Source organism: Heterodontus francisci, chromosome 17 (genome assembly GCF_036365525.1).
Source record: "Heterodontus francisci isolate sHetFra1 chromosome 17, sHetFra1.hap1, whole genome shotgun sequence".
NCBI lineage: Eukaryota > Metazoa > Chordata > Chondrichthyes > Heterodontiformes > Heterodontidae > Heterodontus > Heterodontus francisci.
Genome location: NC_090387.1, coordinates 63,333,851 through 63,352,118, shown reverse-complemented (window position 1 = coordinate 63,352,118; position 18,268 = coordinate 63,333,851). Strand labels below are relative to the sequence as shown.

The 18,268-nt window shown below is 42.7% G+C and overlaps 1 protein-coding gene and 1 long non-coding RNA gene across 7 annotated transcripts in view; one reads left to right on the top strand and one right to left on the bottom strand.

Annotated features, from left to right (window-relative positions):
- carmil2 (capping protein regulator and myosin 1 linker 2) overlaps positions 1-18,268 on the bottom strand; it is a 227,918-nt gene that overhangs the window by 143,015 nt on the left and 66,635 nt on the right. For 3 of the 4 annotated variants that reach the window (XM_068049521.1, XM_068049522.1, XM_068049525.1), the window contains 2 exons: positions 11,610-11,669; positions 3,196-3,317 (listed from right to left, as the gene is read on the bottom strand). In XM_068049521.1, coding sequence (XP_067905622.1) covers positions 3,196-3,317; positions 11,610-11,669 — 182 coding nt within the window. Of the gene's footprint in view, positions 1-3,195; positions 3,318-10,865; positions 10,936-11,609; positions 11,670-18,268 lie in introns of those variants that run through there. The other variant, XM_068049523.1, reaches the window with a different exon arrangement.
- Positions 11,028-18,268, top strand: part of LOC137378968 (uncharacterized) — a 75,569-nt gene continuing 68,328 nt past the window's right edge. Inside the window, exons 1-3 of one of the 3 annotated variants that reach the window (XR_010976715.1) lie at positions 11,028-11,085; positions 11,512-12,479; positions 13,376-15,081. This is a non-coding gene — a long non-coding RNA (uncharacterized lncRNA). Of the gene's footprint in view, positions 11,086-11,511; positions 13,249-13,375; positions 15,082-18,268 lie in introns of those variants that run through there. The other 2 variants (XR_010976714.1, XR_010976716.1) reach the window with 2 other exon arrangements.

The window sequence follows — 18,268 nt, the reverse complement described above, 5'->3', positions numbered from 1 at the left end:
TAGGGTTGTTTTTCTTAGTACAGAGGAGGCAGAGGGGTGACTTAATTGAGGTATACAAATTATGAGGGGCCTAGATCGAGTAAACAGGAAGGACCTGTTTCCCCTAGCAGAAAGGTCAATTTCCAGGGAGCACAGATTTAAGGTGATTGGTCGAAGGATTAGAGTGGACACGAGGAAAAATATTTTCACCCAGAGTTTGGTGGGTGCCTGGAATTCACTGCCCAGATCCGTGGAGGCAGAAACCCTCAACTCTTTTAAAAGGTACCTGGACATTCACCTGAGGTGCTGTAACCGGCAGGGCTACAGACCAGGTGCTGGAAGGTGGGATTAGATTGGGCAGCTAGTTTTTTCAGCCGGCGATGACCCGATGGGCTGAATGGCCCCCTTCTGTGCTGTAATTTTTCTATGATCATGCTGCCATGTGTCTATCTGCCCTCAGCTCATCTGCTGTATTTGCTATACTCCTTGCATTTAAATAAATACCTTTTAACACTGGCAAATTCCTGTGCTGCACACTTTTTAACCTTTGCTTCCTCTGTCTTTCAGAGTCACTCACTGATTTTTTGCCTCGAGTTCCCTGCCCTGAAATTGTCCTAACTGAAAGTACCCACAGGTTCCCATCCACCTGCCAATCTAGTTTAAACCATCCCCACTGGCAATCTTGTCCCCGTAACAAATTTTGAAAAGGGCACAAATATAACTACCAGTTAGAAAGCAGCCAGGCCCCTAAACTCACTCATTCTTCTTGAATTTTTTAAAATTCATTCATGGGATGTGGGCATCTTAGGCTAGGCCAGCATTTATTGCCCATCCCTCGTTGCTCTTGAGAAACTGGTGGTGAGCTGCCTTCTCGAACTGCTGCAGTCCTTGGGGTGTAGGTACACCCACAGTGCTGTTAGGAAGGGACTTCCAGGATTTTGATACAGTGACAGTGAAGGAACGGCGATATACCAAGTCAGGATAGTGTGTGACTTGGAGGGGAACTTGCAAGTAGTGGTGTTCCGTGCATTTGCTGCCCTTGTCCTTCTAGGTGGTAGAGGTCGCTGGTTTGGAAGGTGCCATTACAACATGCGCAGACAACATTAGTTAAGCAAATGAAGCCATGGGCTAATTTATACCAGTATCAGGTAAAATATGATTCCTGGTAGAATAAACAATTAAATCTGGCCATGGGGGAGTGGTGTGGGGTCACTCTGGCAGCTTCTCTTCCACAGCCTTGTCCATGCCTCGGTGACCTTGGAGAGGGAGCATTTGGTGCGCCAGGGCTTAAATGACCAGTGAGCACAGCAGGAAATAAAATATCTAATAGGCACTCAAACTAACAGTATGATTTAGTTTCTTCTGATGCGGTTGAAATTTGACTTTATGGCTGGAATTTTACGTCAGGCCAGAGGCCCCGTCCACAGCAGAAAAAGTCGGTGGCAAGCCTGCCTCCGCCAGGCCTGGAAGCCACACCATAATGCTATATGGCCCAGGCCCTTAATTGGCCTTGGGCGGGACTTCTGCCCTTTTGAGGGCCGGCAGCTTTTCAGTCCCAGCGGCGCCATCAGGAGCAGTGGCCACGGCTGAGACTGCACCCAGTCAGGACCGGCAACATGGATGAGGCTCTGGAATACAGGTAAGTGTGTGGGGCCTCACTGGCGACAATGGGTTGGGCCCTGCGAAGCGGGGTGGGGGCTGGGGTTGCTCAGGGTTGGGGGGGTGGGGCAGGGGAGGAGGTCCTCGAGTGGGGACGGCTTGTACCACTGGGGGGGACCCTCCGTTGGGCACAGGGTGCCCAATCTGGAGGGCCCCCCCACAGCCCGCAAGGAGGCTGCCAGGTTTTACTGGGCAGCCTTCTGAGCTACTGAACCACCCGCCCGCCATTGGTAATATTCCAGCAGCGGCGAGAGGTAGCCCTTAAGTGACAATTAATTGGCCACTTAAGGGCCTTAACTGGCCTCGGGTGGGTGGGCGGTTTGTTACCTCCCCCGCCACTGGTAAAATTGCAGTGGGGGCAGGAAGGCACTCTTGGCCTCCCATTCAATTTTATGACCACCACCCACCTCCCCCCACCCCCTCCAGCCAGTTCCTGCAGGGGGTGTAACATTCTGGCTTATATTTCAATTTTTATTAGCCGTGCTTCTTTAATACAAAGGGGCATGTGTAAATTTGTTTCTCTGTTGATGACACTGAGGCAAACCTCAATGTTAGCTTTATGGATCAATTAAAAAAGGCAACTTCTTCCCTTCAAACTCCCTTTTTAAATAACAAGGTGAATGACATCATCAGACAAGGCTACACCGCAAACAATCAGCTGCCTAGCATTAAGCAACAGTCATGAGGTGTCCAAAGTAGTCAGATGCTACTGAGGAGTCTCTAGAGAAGAGACAAAGCAAAGAAAAAAATCACAGTACACAATATAAACATTGACAATGCATCATACTGGTATTGGACTGCTCTGGTATGAGTACGACTGATTAACTTGCCCAAAGTGATCTGATAAAGGATCGTCTAAACCAATTGCATGCAGCTTTCAAGATAGGTTAGTGACCACCATGTCATCAATCACAAACAAGCTGGAAATCTTCAGAGCTATCTGCATGCCAGAAAAACATTGGACTAATCGAGGGTTCTGCTGGGCAATAACTGAGGGAGCTCACTAGGGAATCAACTGCGTTCATCTACAAATGCCTCATCATTGCTTTGAGTTTCCATAAGGATATGTTTGCAAATTAGGCTGTAGGAAAGTGGCGGGGGAGGCTGAAAATATCTGTGCCTTCTAGTAGAAATGGGCTGGGGATGCTGGCACTGCAGGGTGGAATCAACAGCATCAGGGCTACACAAAATCAGCTGCACATGAAAAATCACATCAGCAGCCTCTTAGAAGCAGGTTAACTATCCACCTGTCCCATGGCCACAACATGCGGGGGAAGGGGTAGGGTGGGGGGGGGGGGTGGTTTGAGGGGACAGCAGCTGTCTCACACGTGTGACTACTTTGCTTCCAGAGCAGCAACTGCTTGATGTGGCTCTTTGCTTCTTCTGCAATAGCAGCATTTCCTTCATTTACATTGTAGCACTGCTGCCAAAATCAGGGGGTTCCATCAACCCCAACCATCGCTCTGCATATATAGGTTCAAACACAGCACTGATGTGAAACATGAAACAGTGAAAGAAAGACACAAAAACAAAGCATCCATTTGGGGGTTGACTTACCCAGGTGATGAATCTGGAAATATTTTTTTGAGTGATGCAGTGACATGGCTAACCACCTGCTCCAGATCTTCAAGGGACATGAGTTTCACAGAGTATGAAATTTTCTCAGTTTCTATGACAACCTGTGTTGAAAGCACAGTTCACTCAGTTCCTGTTTAGTTACTAACCAATTTACCAGTTCCCTTTATGTTTTAAAAAAAAAAAAAATTCATTCTGGAATTTTTGAATAACACAAATGGTAAATTCGTAACAGACTGAGCTGCATGGATTAGATATGCATAGAGAATAGCCATGTACCAAATCTGTGTTTAGTAGACCAATCTTTTCTCAGCTCAGGTGATAAATTCTCAATGATAAAATCTAAAATGTCATCATCCTATTTACTGTTGCCCAAGTAATATACAGTCCCTAATTTCTTTCACTGATTTTCTTCTCACTTCAGCAGGCAGTGACTCTTTGCTGTTGCATGGACCAACAATCACTGGGTGCCTTGTTCAAGTAACCATCATCTATTGGTGATCCTTGGTTATCATTATTAGCAGTCTATTTGACTGTGGAGGTCCATTACAGATGAGCCCACCCTTGTCCTCACCTGACAACAATGGGCACTTCAGGATGGTTTGCTGGAGAGCAATCAAGAATGGAGCATTGGTTAATTTTCCTCTCCCAACACAGGCAATTATAATTGCACTACTGCTGCCCTGGCTACGAGCAGTTAATGCAGCACAGATCAAGGATGACTAAGGAATCATCCAAGTCTTACTACTCAGTGAGTAAACTCACTAGGCTATCAAGGAAGCAAGACATTCCTTGATCAATAGCGCCCCAGTCACAGTAATATTACAAATCTGTGATTTCAGGTCTGGTGGAAAAAATGCCAGGTATATTTTTTTCAAAGGTATGTCCTACATACCTTGGAATATTTAATATTTTGAAGCTGCAGGCTAAAGATATTTTTCATCCTGTTTTGAGCACATATTGCTATTGTCCAATTTATGTTCCTTCCTTGCGCTAAAGCTAAAATATTTTAAGTAGCTGCTGTGATTCCTTAGATGGAAATGGCAGTCAAGTAACTGAGCTATACAGGACAGGAAAGTCCTGGGCTCAATTGTCAGTCTGTGCGGAGTTAGCTGATCTCATCTATAGTGAAAGTAGGGGTGCTACAATTGGTCACAATGCCTTTGAGCTAGAAAAGAATAAAAAGGTCAAGATTCCCCAAACCTGACTGCTATCCTGTGACCCCTGCTGGAACGTGTACATGTGGACATCAAGGAAGAACAGGACTGCACCTGGCTGAGGTACTGCCATGGGTCAAAAACCAGCAAATGTTCCCTGTCTGAACTCATACAAGCAGATTGGCCACTTGGCTGAGCTACTGCATGGTGGCTGGGCCCATGGGACCAAACCTTAGCATCACCTTCAGGGGTGAAGGGTAAATGGTGAAAAAGGATTTTTTTTTAAAGTTACAAAATCTTAAAGCTGCCTAGTGGAATTAGAATACAAATACTATCCAATAAGCAAAAATAAATAAGGCACATCACTTGTTTAATGTTCAATCATCTATGTCCCAGAAAAAGACGAGAATTGATTTTATGAATGTTTGTGTCAGACGATCATAGGCTGTACACCAGGATATGCACTCCCAGCAAACAAAGGACGTGCAATTTCATAGAGCAGCCCTATAATATACTGTTATCACCTCATCATATATGAATTTCACATGTTTGTAACCCTAATCAGGGAATTGTTTTTTAACCAAAAAATCAATCTGGATGAAAATTACTGCAGAACAAACCGCTTGTACTGTAAGTTTAAGGACAGTGCTTCAAAAGATCAAGGGAGGGAAAACTTTAGGTAAAGTCAGTGGTTATGCAAAACAGTGTGACGCATGTCTGCCCAAGTGGTAATAAGTCTGTTGCCATTGTGTAAGTGATAAAATCTTTTGACCTGAGCACATTATTTCCTGCTACATTTCAGATTGAGACCAACATTTTAGTGGTTTTGCTGCAACGTAAATGTCATTCTGATCAGTGAACACCATCTTTAGCTTTTCGTTTTATGATTTTTTTTGTCCCTTACAATTCTAAACCTCAAAACTTGAACAGTGGAGTACTTTAATATGTTTGTATCTCACTTGAAGGAACACATTCGTTTGGCAATTAAAAAAAAAAATCTCTGCCAATTTTCTTCCTCCCCTCCCGTAGGGGTTTTGACTCCTTGGCTGGGTATGGTTCAGTGTGCACCAGGCACCCTCTGATACCTCACCTGAATGGCTAGTATTTATGTGTGAGCTTTCAGAGTGCATCAGCAGGCTGTTCATCGTGAGGTGAATGGGAGATCACAGCCAGGCCCAACCCACAGTGCGTATATCTGCACTTCCCTGCAGAGGGCTGGTGGATAACAATCAGAAGCAGAATCCCAGGCTGTTTTTGCCTTTATTAAAGTACAGGTACTGAGGCCAACTATGGCCAACTCAGCGAAGACCAAGTTCAAACTTGGCATTTTCCTAGTCTGTATGACTCAGCTGCTCCCTAGAGGCTGCTAAAACAAACTGTGGTGCCCCTAGCACTAACCCACCTAAAATCAATTAATCTTGTACATGCTGGGGGCTGAAACTGGGACCAGAATTTCATTTTCTTTCTAAATTGCAGGCAAAGAACTTTGCATTATTTACCATTTTCATATGTTTGTAGTAGGTATCCAAAACTTCATAACTGTACACAGTACTCCAGATGAGGTCAGCCCATTGTCTTATAAGGCAATATAAATATTTTAGATTTTTATTCTATTATTCTATCCCGCTGCTGATGCACCTCATTTCTTTTTACCACAAATAAACATTTTCATCACAGTTTCATAAATTTAATTATAACCCTTTTCCTAATGAATGCTACAAACAGTTTAAGACATGTTTTTAAAAGTGGAAATAAGTAAATTAGATAGCAAAATGTAAATCACAGAATTGTTACAGTGCAGGAGACAATGATTTGGCCCATCATGTCTGTACTGGCTCTCTAAAAGAGCAATTCCCACAGTTCCATTTCCCTGCCTTCTCCCCGTAACCCTGAAATTCTTCCTTTTCATGTAACTGTCTAATTCCCTTTTGAATGCTTCAATTGAACCTGCCTCCACCATTTTCTCAGGCAGCGCGTTCCAGACCTTAACCACTCGCTGCGTGAAAAAGTTTTTCCTCATGTCACTTCTGCTTTTTTTTAAAATCAAATACTTTAAATCTGTACCCTCTCATTCTCGATCCTTTCACGAGTGGGAACAGTCTCTTTCTATCTACTCTGTCCAGACCCCTCATGAATTTGAACACCTCTTCCAAATCACCTCTCAGCCTTCGCATCTCCAAGGAAAGGAGTCCTAACTTCTCCAATCTATCTTCATAACTGAAGTTCCTCATCCCTGGAACTGTTCTTGTGAATCTTTTCTGTACTCTTTCCAATGCCTTCACGTCTTTCCTAAAGTGCGGTGCCCAGAACTGGACGCAACACTTCAGCTGAAGCCAAACTAGTGTCTTATACAATATATAATATATTGTCTTATAGTATGAGGGACGAGGGAGCAGTACCCCAGGACATGCACGATGCCAATATCATCACCCTCTATAAAAACAAAGGTGACCGCGGTGACTACAACAACTACCGTGGAATCTCCCTGCTCAGCATCGTGGGGAAAGTCTTTGCTCGAGTCGCTCTAAACAGGCTCCAGAAGCTGGCCGAGCGCATCTACCCTGAGGCACAATGTGGCTTTCGTGCAGAGAGATCGACCGTTGACATGCTGTTCTCCCTTCGTCAGATACAGGAGAAATGCCGTGAACAACAGATGCCCCTCTATATTGCTTTCATTGATCTCACCAAAGCTTTTGACCTCGTCAGCAGACGTGGTCTCTTCAGACTACTAGAAAAGATTGGATGCCCACCAAAGCTACTAAGTATCATCACCTCATTCCATGACAATATGAAAGGCATAATTCAACATGGTGGCTCCTCATCAGAGCCCTTTCCTATCCTGAGTGGCGTGAAACAGGGCTGTGTTCTCGCACCCACACTTTTTGGGATTTTCTTCTCCCTGCTGCGTTCAAGTCCTCTGAAGAAGGAACTTTCCTCCACACAAGATCAGGGGGCAGGTTGTTCAACCTTGCCCATCTAAGAGCGAAGTCCAAAGTACGGAAAGTCCTCATCAGGGAACTCCTCTTTGCTGACGATGCTGCTTTAACATCTCACACTGAAGAGTGCCTGCAGAGTCTCATCGACAGGTTTGCGGCTGCCTGCAATGAATTTGGCCTAACCATCAGCCTCAAGAAAACGAACATCATTGGGCAGGACGTCAGAAATGCTCCATCCATCAATATTGGCGACCACGCTCTGGAAGTGGTTCAAGAGTTCACCTACCTAGGCTCAACTATCACCAGTAACCTGTCTCTAGATGCAGAAATCAACAAGCGCATGGGAAAGGCTTCCACTGCTATGTCCAGACTGGCCAAGAGAGTGTGGGAAAATGGCGCACTGACACGGAACGCAAGAGTCCAAGTGTATCAGGCCTGTGTCCTCAGTACCTTACCTTGCTCTACTATGGCAGTGAGGCCTGGACAATGTATGTCAGCCAAGAGCAACGTCTCAATTCATTCCATCTTCGCTGCCTCCAGAGAATACTTGGCATCAGGTGGCAGGACCGTATCTCCAACACAGAAGTCCTCGAGGCGGCCAACATCCCCAGCTTGTACACACTACTGAGTCAGCGGCGCTTGAGATGGCTTGGCCATGTGAGCCGCATGGAAAATGGCAGGATCCCCAAAGACACATTGTACAGTGAGCTCGCCACTGGTATCAGACCCACCGGCCGTCCATGTCTCCGCTTTAAAGGCGTCTGCAAACGCAACATGAAATCCTGTGACATTGATCACAAGTGGGAGTCAGTTGCCAGCGTCTGCCAGAGCTGGCGGGCAGCCATAAAGGCGGGGCTAAAGTGTAGCGAGTCGAAGAGACTTAGTAGTTGGCAGGAAAAATGACAGGGGCGCAAGGGGAGAGCCAACTGTGTAACAGCCCCGATAAACAAATTTCTCTGCAGCACCTGTGGAAGAGCTTGTCACTCTAGAATTGGCCTTTATAGCCACTCCAGGCGCTGCTTCACAAACTACTGACCACCCCCAGGCGCTTATCCATTGTCTCTCGAGATAAGGAGGCCAAAGAGAATATATTGTCTTATAGTATATATTGTCTTATAGTGTCTTATACAAGTTCAGCATAACTTCCTTGCATTTGTACTCTATGCCCCTATTAATAAAGCCCAGGATACTGTCTGCTTTATTAACCGCTCTCTCAACTGTCATGCCACCTTCAATGACTAATGCACATAGACACCTAGGTCCCTCTACTCCTGCACCCCTTTTAGAATTGTACCCTTTATTCTATATTATCTCTCCATGTTCTTCCTACCAAAATGAATCACTTCACATTTCTCTGCATTGAACTTCATCTGCCACCTGTCTGCCCATTCCACCAACTTGTCTATATCCTTTTGAAGTTCTACACTCTCCTGCTCACAGTTCACAATGCTTCCAAGTTTTGTATCATCTGCAAACTAGACGTGCAATTAAAATAAAAATAGAAGTCAGAGAATATGGGACCCAGGGAAAGAAAACCACAAAGCAAATAATTTAAACTTATTGTTATTTAAGTATTTTATTTCATTTAAAATTTTGCATATTTGTAATGATCAGGAAAGTTCTAAGTTCCATCCCTCTTTCGGCTGAGTTTACTGATCTCAGCTGAAGGAGCAGTAGACTATTTTAATTGGTCTCAATACCCTTGGAGTGGGGAGAAACTAGCCTGGGGTATTGTTGCAGATTATTATCCACAACCCCTCATGGAAGTCCATGGATGCGGATGTCAAGTGAGAACAGAATCAGGCTCAGCCTGATGGCCCCATGCAGTTGGGTAGCTGGCTGACACTATCAAGCCTCCCACACAAACAATGGCCAGGTAAGGAAGGTATTGGAAGACCAAAAGCATTCCTGAAACCGTACCTCAGCAATACATCAACATCTTCAAGCCAAAACTGGAAGGAATGGACAAAAAATGCAAGACAGAGAAAAAATGTAACTGAAATGTTTTTATTTGAAACTTTTTTCTGTTGTTAAGTATGATTAATATTACAGTAACAAAGCTATTAATGACACTTCAATAATGTTCCTGTAATAAAATTAGTGTTTGTTTCATATCATAGTGAGCTGGAAATTAGGATCCCACTGGCCAGGGATTCTGGTATTACTTTGGATTTGCCAGCAGTCTGAGGGCAAAATTGCCAAATGCTAGCACCTTCCACTGCATTCCTATAATGTCTGATTTCACTACACTCTGATATCTACATCAGCTACAAGTCCATACTGATTTATTATTTTATGTTTTTTAATTTATCTGGAGTGAATGGTTTCTATTTGCATCCACAATAACAAAAAAGATTCAGCATAGTTGATATTTGTATGTTGTGTCGTGCATATTTGACCATCCTTTGGATGAATAACATATGCAACAGATCCCCAATGTATACCCTTGATTTATCTATTTTCTAGTGCCCATTTTAGCCAATATCACATTTAAACTATTCTCCAAACATTGTTGGAATTTTCATACTTGCTTCAGGCAATTAAAGTAAAATCAGTGAAAAGTACTAAGCTCTTAATTCTTTTATAATTCTACTTTATAACAAAGCAATTCTCTTATTCTATCTTTGTCTGTATCAGCTGAGGACAATATTACAGAAGCCTCTAACAGTCCATGTTAGATTTCAGCTCTATTTTTAACTTGTATTATTTCATAGAGAAAGTCACACGTATTATAAAAAAAATGATTAAAAAATAAATGTAATTTAAGATCACAATTCCAGTGTCATCCATAAATTATTTAAAGTTTTTGCTCTTGTGGCTAACAATGTCATTTGAATTCCTGGAACAAGTATTAGCCTTCATCATTGGTATCTCAAATGTAAGTTTGTGATGTTGTTTCTGATGTTGGGTAGACGTGCTGCAGGACCATGAGACACTTTACCACAGAGAGAAAGGGCAAGTCAACAGACAGTTGACAGTGGTCAGTTAGCGTATAGTACTCCACTGGCTCTCCTAGTTCAGAATCCATTTTACCTACTGAACCAGTTATGCTGTTGCTTTGTCCCAACTCTAAATTGGCTCAATCAGATTCATCAGAATATTGCTCATATCAGCTATACCCAGCTTTAATGAGACATGATTACACACACGACTATGCACTGTAGGAACTACACAGGAGACATTATCTCTGGTTTTGTCTGTTAGTTATGTTCTTGTCTTCAAAAACTTCAGGAACATGAAAATGACTACAATAGCTTGACAAACTTTTGGATGGTTTCTCATTTGTTGTGTTTTGTAATAACTGTATTTGTGGTTTCCACCAGATTTGGAGCTGTAGTAATATTTTGCCTTTCATCTAAGTTTATCCCACAATACAGTAGCATAAAAAACACGCAACATATTTACAAAATAGGGAAGTAAACAAGGAAACAGACGGTTTAAAAGGCCACCTGCAAAATGCAACAATGAATACTATGATAGGTGAATGGAATGGTGCTACAGTCCATATATAGACCTTTATAATTATCTGTCAGTATAACAAAAATGTAAACTCACTTACCTTGCCAGTTTCTAGACTATTCCAACCTTTCTCTTGTATTCTCAAAGAGCTTTACACATCATACAAATGAAGTCAGCTGATATTTTCATGCTAAATTTATTCAGACGAATCAGAGAATGCAATATTTCCAACAGTAACATGCAAATTCTCTTCCTTTATTAACACTCTAAATGACCTAACCCCAGATGGTGTGCAAGTGGCCAGTGTTGCAAAGAGCAAGGTTGGTGCATTGAATGTTGATTAAGAAAATGCAGCAAATAATAGCAGCAATTTCTTGCAGTCAGATCATCTTATAGTAAAACATTCTAAATGCTTAGCCAATTCCAGCAGGTTGTCATATCTATCCTGCTGCATTTACCATCTCATATTTCATTTTAACAAGGGGTTATCCTTGACAGTTTTAAATTTTAGCAATGAAAATGCATTTTCTATCCTCAACGTGTAGAAAAAGTGCAAGCAATGTTAGTCAAAACATTCAGCAAACACCTTAGAATTTTTCACAACCCTAATGAAAGATAAGATTAAAAACAAGATAGCAAACTGAGTAATTTGCAAACTGTGACATAAAATGTATTGCACGTTTTGAGGTTTGATGAAAAATCTGAAGTGTTATTTTAGCACCTTTCTGTTGTTTTATTCTTCACAGCCGTTTGGTTATTTAACACAAAGATGGTGCTGTGCTTCGGAACCTCTTCAATGTTAAGTTTAGTTCGCAACATTCTACATATCAATTAACGTGTTTACCTGAGTGTGGTCGATCGCACTGATTGCGTTGATCTCCAAGTAATTGAAAGAACTTTCTACCTGGAAACAGATGTGAATGTATGAATTGTTAGAACTGAAGGCAAGATACATCATAAAGAGAGGAAGGAACAGCTCATCATGGGGAGCAGAGGTTCTAATGGATCATTCACGCGTTGCTGGACTAGAGTATCTATCAAATCAGCTACCTATCTAACAACCTGGAGTTTATAACCAACACTACCACCTCATACTCATAACTGAGCAAGATTGGCATTTACTTTGTGCGTAAATATAACTAAACAAATTAAGAGTAAGGTTACTTGATTATAAAAATAGCATTGCCTTACGGCACATATTTGTATTTGACACTTGCAGTAAACGCCGAAGGGGAGAACCATGGAGAAACAAATGGATTATTTCCTCAAAACAGAAGCTACAGGTTACGACTTCACAATTTTGGATGCATTGCAAGGGACGGTACTGGCTTGATTTTTTTTTTTGCCCTGGGTAGTTTTGGGTGGGCAATATCCATCCGATGTCATTATTCGGAGGGCTGTACCATTTTAATGGTCAAGTTTAACGCTCAAGTTTCCCAGCAACAGTTAAGCGCACAGATGCATCCGAATAAACAATAAACTAAAAACTGTCCCGTTCTTGCTGTTTGCTTGCCGAGAATGTAACCTTGAGTACACTAAATTGAAACTTCTCAAAGTGATTCAAGCTTTGTGCTTTTAGCAGTTGCAGAGGGGGATTTCCAGCAAGCCCAATGCCCATTTAAAGAATAAATGCACCTCTTGAAGCGAGGTGTCATCCAACCCGATGGAAATCCGTGCTGCAACAGAGAGATGTCTGGAGAGCCACATGGCACAGGTATAGGAAAGGGTTAATCTGACTGACTTGAAGTCTGCTAATGTAATACTGCTATTGAATGTTTTTTTTATATTGCCGTAATGGTTAGCTTTTAGCTTTTGTTAAGCAGGAAGTTTGATTCAATTTTTAAAGTAGTTAACACTGAACTGAACGGAGACTGGCTCTACTTTCCTGGTAGATTTGAATATAATCACCTACTTAATAAGGGAACTTAATTAAGACGCACTATTGAACACTGGTTCCCAAGTTTCAGGAGATTGTAATAACTAACAAAAGGTGTAAGGGCAACTGTTAGTCCTGCAAAAGAAAACGTCTGGGTAAATATATTCTTTTTAATTGGAGTTTCTGTAGAAGAATGGAATGAGTTGGTGCCAGATGTACAGAATCAAAGACATATTTATAATTAAAGGCTTCATTTGGAGGAATTGCAATTATACAGAAGAGCAAAATTATTGATAAGATAACAAAGTAAATGAGTTATATTGATCTAGTTAGCTGAATTGAAAAAGTGCTCGTTAGTAAGGAAACCACATTATTAATTGAAGCTATCAAAAAATTCAATTAAATTCTCCTTATATTGAGTTGTATTTTAGCTTTTGGGCTTAATCGTGTAATGGGAAAACATACTAATTGTCACATAGCCAGAGTGAGATAATTGTATACAAAGTAGCAGTTTGTAATGAACATTTTGAATGAAAAGGGTTTGATCAGCCTAAAGTACTGTAATATGTTTGAGTCTCCAACTACTATCTTTTAAGCGTATGTTTGAGTACCATTGTATGTACTTTACACTTAATAAATCTATAAACCCTTGAACTCAACGTTTTAAGAATCTTATTGAAGTTGAGGAATAGTTAGAACATCTAACCATAAATATAAACCATCCTCTTATACAGGCAAGAGCATCCTGGCATTCTGAGCGGTACTTGTGGAGCCAATGAAGTTGCCCAAACAGATGCTGAAGCAGACCTGAGGAAGGTGGCAGACAATGTCAACACCCACAGTATTACCTGGCACCACTCCCCCCACCCCCAGGACATGGATTCAGTGCCACAAGCGCTTCAAACTTCCCCTTCTGCAGCACTCTAACCACTTCTCTTCCACCACCACCCCCCCTCCCCCCACTCCCACTCCCCCTCCCCCCACCACCAGATGGATCTCCATTAAGAGGCACTGTACCAGCTCTCCTTCTCATTCTAATCACAGGGTCATCTGGTGCAGTATTGACGAGTCATGACAATTGCCAGGAAATTGGGCACACATGTGCATAATGCACTGTGGTGATCACCCACTGCTGGTCTTTCCTATTCATGAAGGCTACTGACACATTGCGAAGTGCGCTGATGGCTATTTGAGTGGAGTCATTCACAGCCTGACCTTGGGGGAAGCCAGCTATGGCAGCAAAGACAGCTTTAAAATTACCAAAGGTTTTGATAGAGTAGACAGAGAGAATGTTTCCACATGTGGGGAAAAGCATAACTGGAGGCTTGGAGGCTATCAGTATAAGATAGTCACCAAGAAATCCAATAGGGAATTCAGAAGAAACTTCTTTACCCAGAAAGTGGAACTCGCTACCGCAGGGAGGAGCTGAGGTGAATAGTTTTGATGCATTTAAGGGTCAATTAGATAAGCTTATGAGGGAGAAGGGAATAGAGAGTTACATGGATAAGGTTGGATGAGGAAAGTTTGAAGGAGGTTCGAGGGGAGTATAAACACTGGCATAGGCTGGTTGGTCTGAATGGCCTGTTTCTGTGCTGTATATCCTACGTAAACCCTTTCCTGCTGACTGTTGGCATCCATGGCGAATGTTATAAAATCTTTGTCTTTGTCAAAGGAGGCATCAGTAATCGTTTTGATGCAGGCATGGTTTGCAGGCTGACGAATGGGACGGAAGCCACCAGCTGTAGCTTAGAAGAAGCCCAATGTGGAAAAAAATTGAGGGTCATGAATCAGTTTAACTAGCTCATACAATGTGTGGCAAGCTGAGAGTGTGTGTTGGAGGTCTTGTGGTAAGAGGCTGCATAAGTTTGTAAGTCCTCTTCAGCTCCCCAGAAAAGCCTATGGGCAGGGTAAGGACATTTTTTTTTTATTCATTTGTGGCATGTGGGCATCGCTAGCTAGGCCAGCATTTATTGCCCATCCCAAATTGCCCTCGAGAAGGTGGTGGTGAGATGCCTTTGTGAACTTCTGGAGTCCTTGGGGTGTAGGTACACTCACAGTGCTGTTAGGAAGGGAGTTCCAGGATTGTGACCCAGCGACAGTGAAGGAACGATGATATAGTCAGGGTTCAGCAACCTGTCCATACACGGTAAAAGATTGAGGTATGTGACTGGTAATTTCAGGGATGGGAAATTTCCCATTGCTTCTTCTTTATGACCAGGCCTTCTATAAAAAAATTACACTGTCAATTTCACAGCTGATGGGTGCTGACATTGGGAACAGCGGTTTCTGAACTTCGGACAGATTCCGGGCTTTCCGGCAGGTCCCGATTTTTTTAAAGCCCATCAGAAAACCCCGTATCTGTCCAAAGTTCAGAAACTGCTGTTCCCGCTCTCCGCAACAGTCAGAGAGAGAGTGGGGGAAGGGGCAGAGAGAGAGAGAGAAAGAGGCACAGAGGGAGAGGGAGGGGAAGGGGGGGGGTGGGGGGGGGAAGAGCTAGAGAGTGTATCCCTCTCTCTCTGCCCCACTCACTAACAGCTAGGTTATTTAAAAACAAATTTAAAGGTTTGTAAACTCATTTTAAAATGGCAAAAGTCACTTAGGGAATGCCTTAACTTCTAGGCTCTGGCATGCATTACTTTCACTAGGGACACATGCTCAGTGACATGTTGAAAGTTGCTGGATGTTTACTTCTACATAAATGTCACAATTCCGCTGCTATCCATTTGGAATCACATTGTTCCAAAACTTGTATTGAGGAGAAAACAGGCAAGAAAATCCAAGCAATCTCCAGAAGTCAGCACTGTAATTTCCTCATGAATACAAGAGTATGGCGTAACAGGGCTGAGCGATTTTGGCAAAAGCAGGGTGCTGCTGACCCATATACAATAGTAAATACAATGTAATCGATAGCCTTAATAAACCTTAATCTATGATGAATTGTCTACAGTTCCTTAACAAAATCCATGCTGCATTTACCATTTAAAAAACTTTCAGGGAAGACATAGTTAAAAATTTATTATGTTTCAATGACCATGTTAGAAACAGTCATTAACTGTTTTTTTGGCTGTGAATTGGATTAAATTACAAATTTTACAAGCATGTTAAAGATCAGTAACTGCAATGTGCATCATTTACTATCAAGTTTGAGGGCAGATAACCTGAACGCCAATGTCATTTATAAGTTGTCTGTATCATGTATCACATTACGTTAAACGTGCACCTTTGCTAACAGGTAAGAGATTTGGCTTGGAGATAAAGAGATTAGTCTGGAGTACAATCTTACAGATCGTGACTAAGCATTTTAATAACTGAATAATACATGCAGTAACAACCACACGTTTTGCAGAAAAGCTTTTTGTTAATAATTATCTTGTCAGAGCTGAATCGGAATCAACAATGATAGACTGAGATATAGACAAAAGTGCATTTAAGAGAATAGCTTTATTGGAGGAACTGTAGGGCACTCTTTATTTATAATTGTGTTTATCTAATTTTGTCACTAGCTTTGGTGAGTAAATGACATTTTGCCCCTGACAGATTCTGTTGTTTCTGTATTTTAGATTCCAGGATCTGGTTTAACAGCCTGTCAAGATGAATAAACTAGTCTTGGCTACCTATCATTAATCTCCCTGTCCCTTCCTGTCCAACTCTGCTTTTCTGTTTTACATGACACTTCTGAAGTACTATCTGCTCCATCCTATAAAATTCTCCTGATTTGGAAATCACTGCCCTTCTATTGGCAGCCTTGTCTTCACACACACATTACAAGCAGGTGGAGAAGGTGCACAAATATTGACGATTATGGGTTAAATTGTGTTGTGACAATAGCAGTGTGAGAAATGGTCTGTCTTCCTATTACTGAAATTTCTATTGCCTCACCTCAATAACCACAATAACAATCCTCTCCCTGAAATTTATGGTTTATTGGATGAATTTGCACTCCTGCCACAGTGTGAATCCACAGAAGTCATCCAATAACGTCCATCTACTACCCCATGATATTGTGTAACTAGCTCTATTCGGTCAACAAAAGTAATTCACGTTGGCATTACATACTATTTTGCTTGCTAGCTAGCTAATACATTTGTGCTGCTCTCCACTGATGTTTGCATACCTAGATTTTTATTTATAGGGAGAAATGTGTTTTAAATCGAACTGTATTTTGATGGCATTATGTTGGCTATACACTATACACAAGTTAACTGCCCCATGTCTGTGGCTGAGTCAATAATTTTGTCAAATGTCCATGGTGCAACATGTCAGTGCATATGCCTGGATATAGTTCCAGGTCAGGATAGTGTGTGGTTTGGAGGGGAACTTGCAGGTGGTGGTGGTGTTCCCATGCATCTGCTGCCCTCATCCTTCTAGGTGATAGAGGTCGCGGGTTTTGAAGGACCCTTGGTAAGTTGCAGCAGTGCATCTTGTAGATGGTACACACTGCTGCCACTGTGCATCAATAGTGAAGTGACTGAAAGTTGAAGGTGGTGGATGGGGTGCCAATCAAGCGGGCTGCTTTGTCCTGGATGGTGTCGAGCTTCTTGAGTGCTGTTGGAGCTGCACCCATCCAGGCAAGGGAAGAGTATTCCATCACACTTCTGACTTGTAGATGGTGGACAGACATTGGAGAGAAAGGTGGTGAGCGCCTTGCCACAGAGTTCCCAGCCTCTGACCTGCTCTTGTAGCCACAGTATTTACGTGGTTCATCCAGTTCAATTTTTGGTCAATGGCAACCTCCAGGATGTTTAAAGTGGGGGATTCGGCAATAGTAATACCATTGAATGTCAAGGGGAGATGGTTAGATTCTCTCTTGTCTGAGATGGTCATTGCCTGGCACTTGTATGGCTTGAATGTTACTTGCTGCTTATGAGCTGAGGCCTGGATGCTGTCCAGGTCTTGTTGCATCAGGACACGGGCTGCTTCAGTATCTGAGGAGTCGTGAATGGTGCTGAACATTGTGCAATCATCAGTGAACATCCCCACTTCTGACTTTATGATGGAGGGAAGGTGATGGATGCAGCTGAAGATGGTTGAGCCTGAGACACTCGCCTGAGGAACTCCTGCAATGATGTCCTGGGACTGAGATGATTGACTTCTGACAAACACAACCATCTGCCTTTGTCCTCGGTATGACTCTAACTGGCCAAGAGTTTTCCCCGATTCCCCTTGACTCCAGTTTTGCTTGGGCTCTTTGATGCCATACCCGATCAAAATGCTGCCATGATGTCAACAGCAGTCACTCTCACCTCACCTATGGAGTTCAGCTCTTTTGTCCATGTTTGGACCAAGCCTGTTACGGGGTTAGGAGCTGAGCGGCCCTGGCAGAACCCAAACTAAGCGTCAGCGAGCAGGTTATTGCTGAGCAAGTGTCGCTTGATAGCACTATCGATGACATCTTCCATCACTTTGCTGATGATAGAGTAGACGAATAGGGCGGTAATTGGCCAGGTTGGTTTTGTCCTGATTTTAGTGTACAGGATATACCTGGGCAATTTTACACATTGCCGGGGAGGTGCCAGTGTTGTAGCTGTACTGGAACAGCTTGGCTAGGGGCGTGGCAAGTTCTGGAGCACAAGACTTCAGTGCTATAGTCAGAATGTTGTCAGGGCCCATAGCCTTTGCAGTATCCA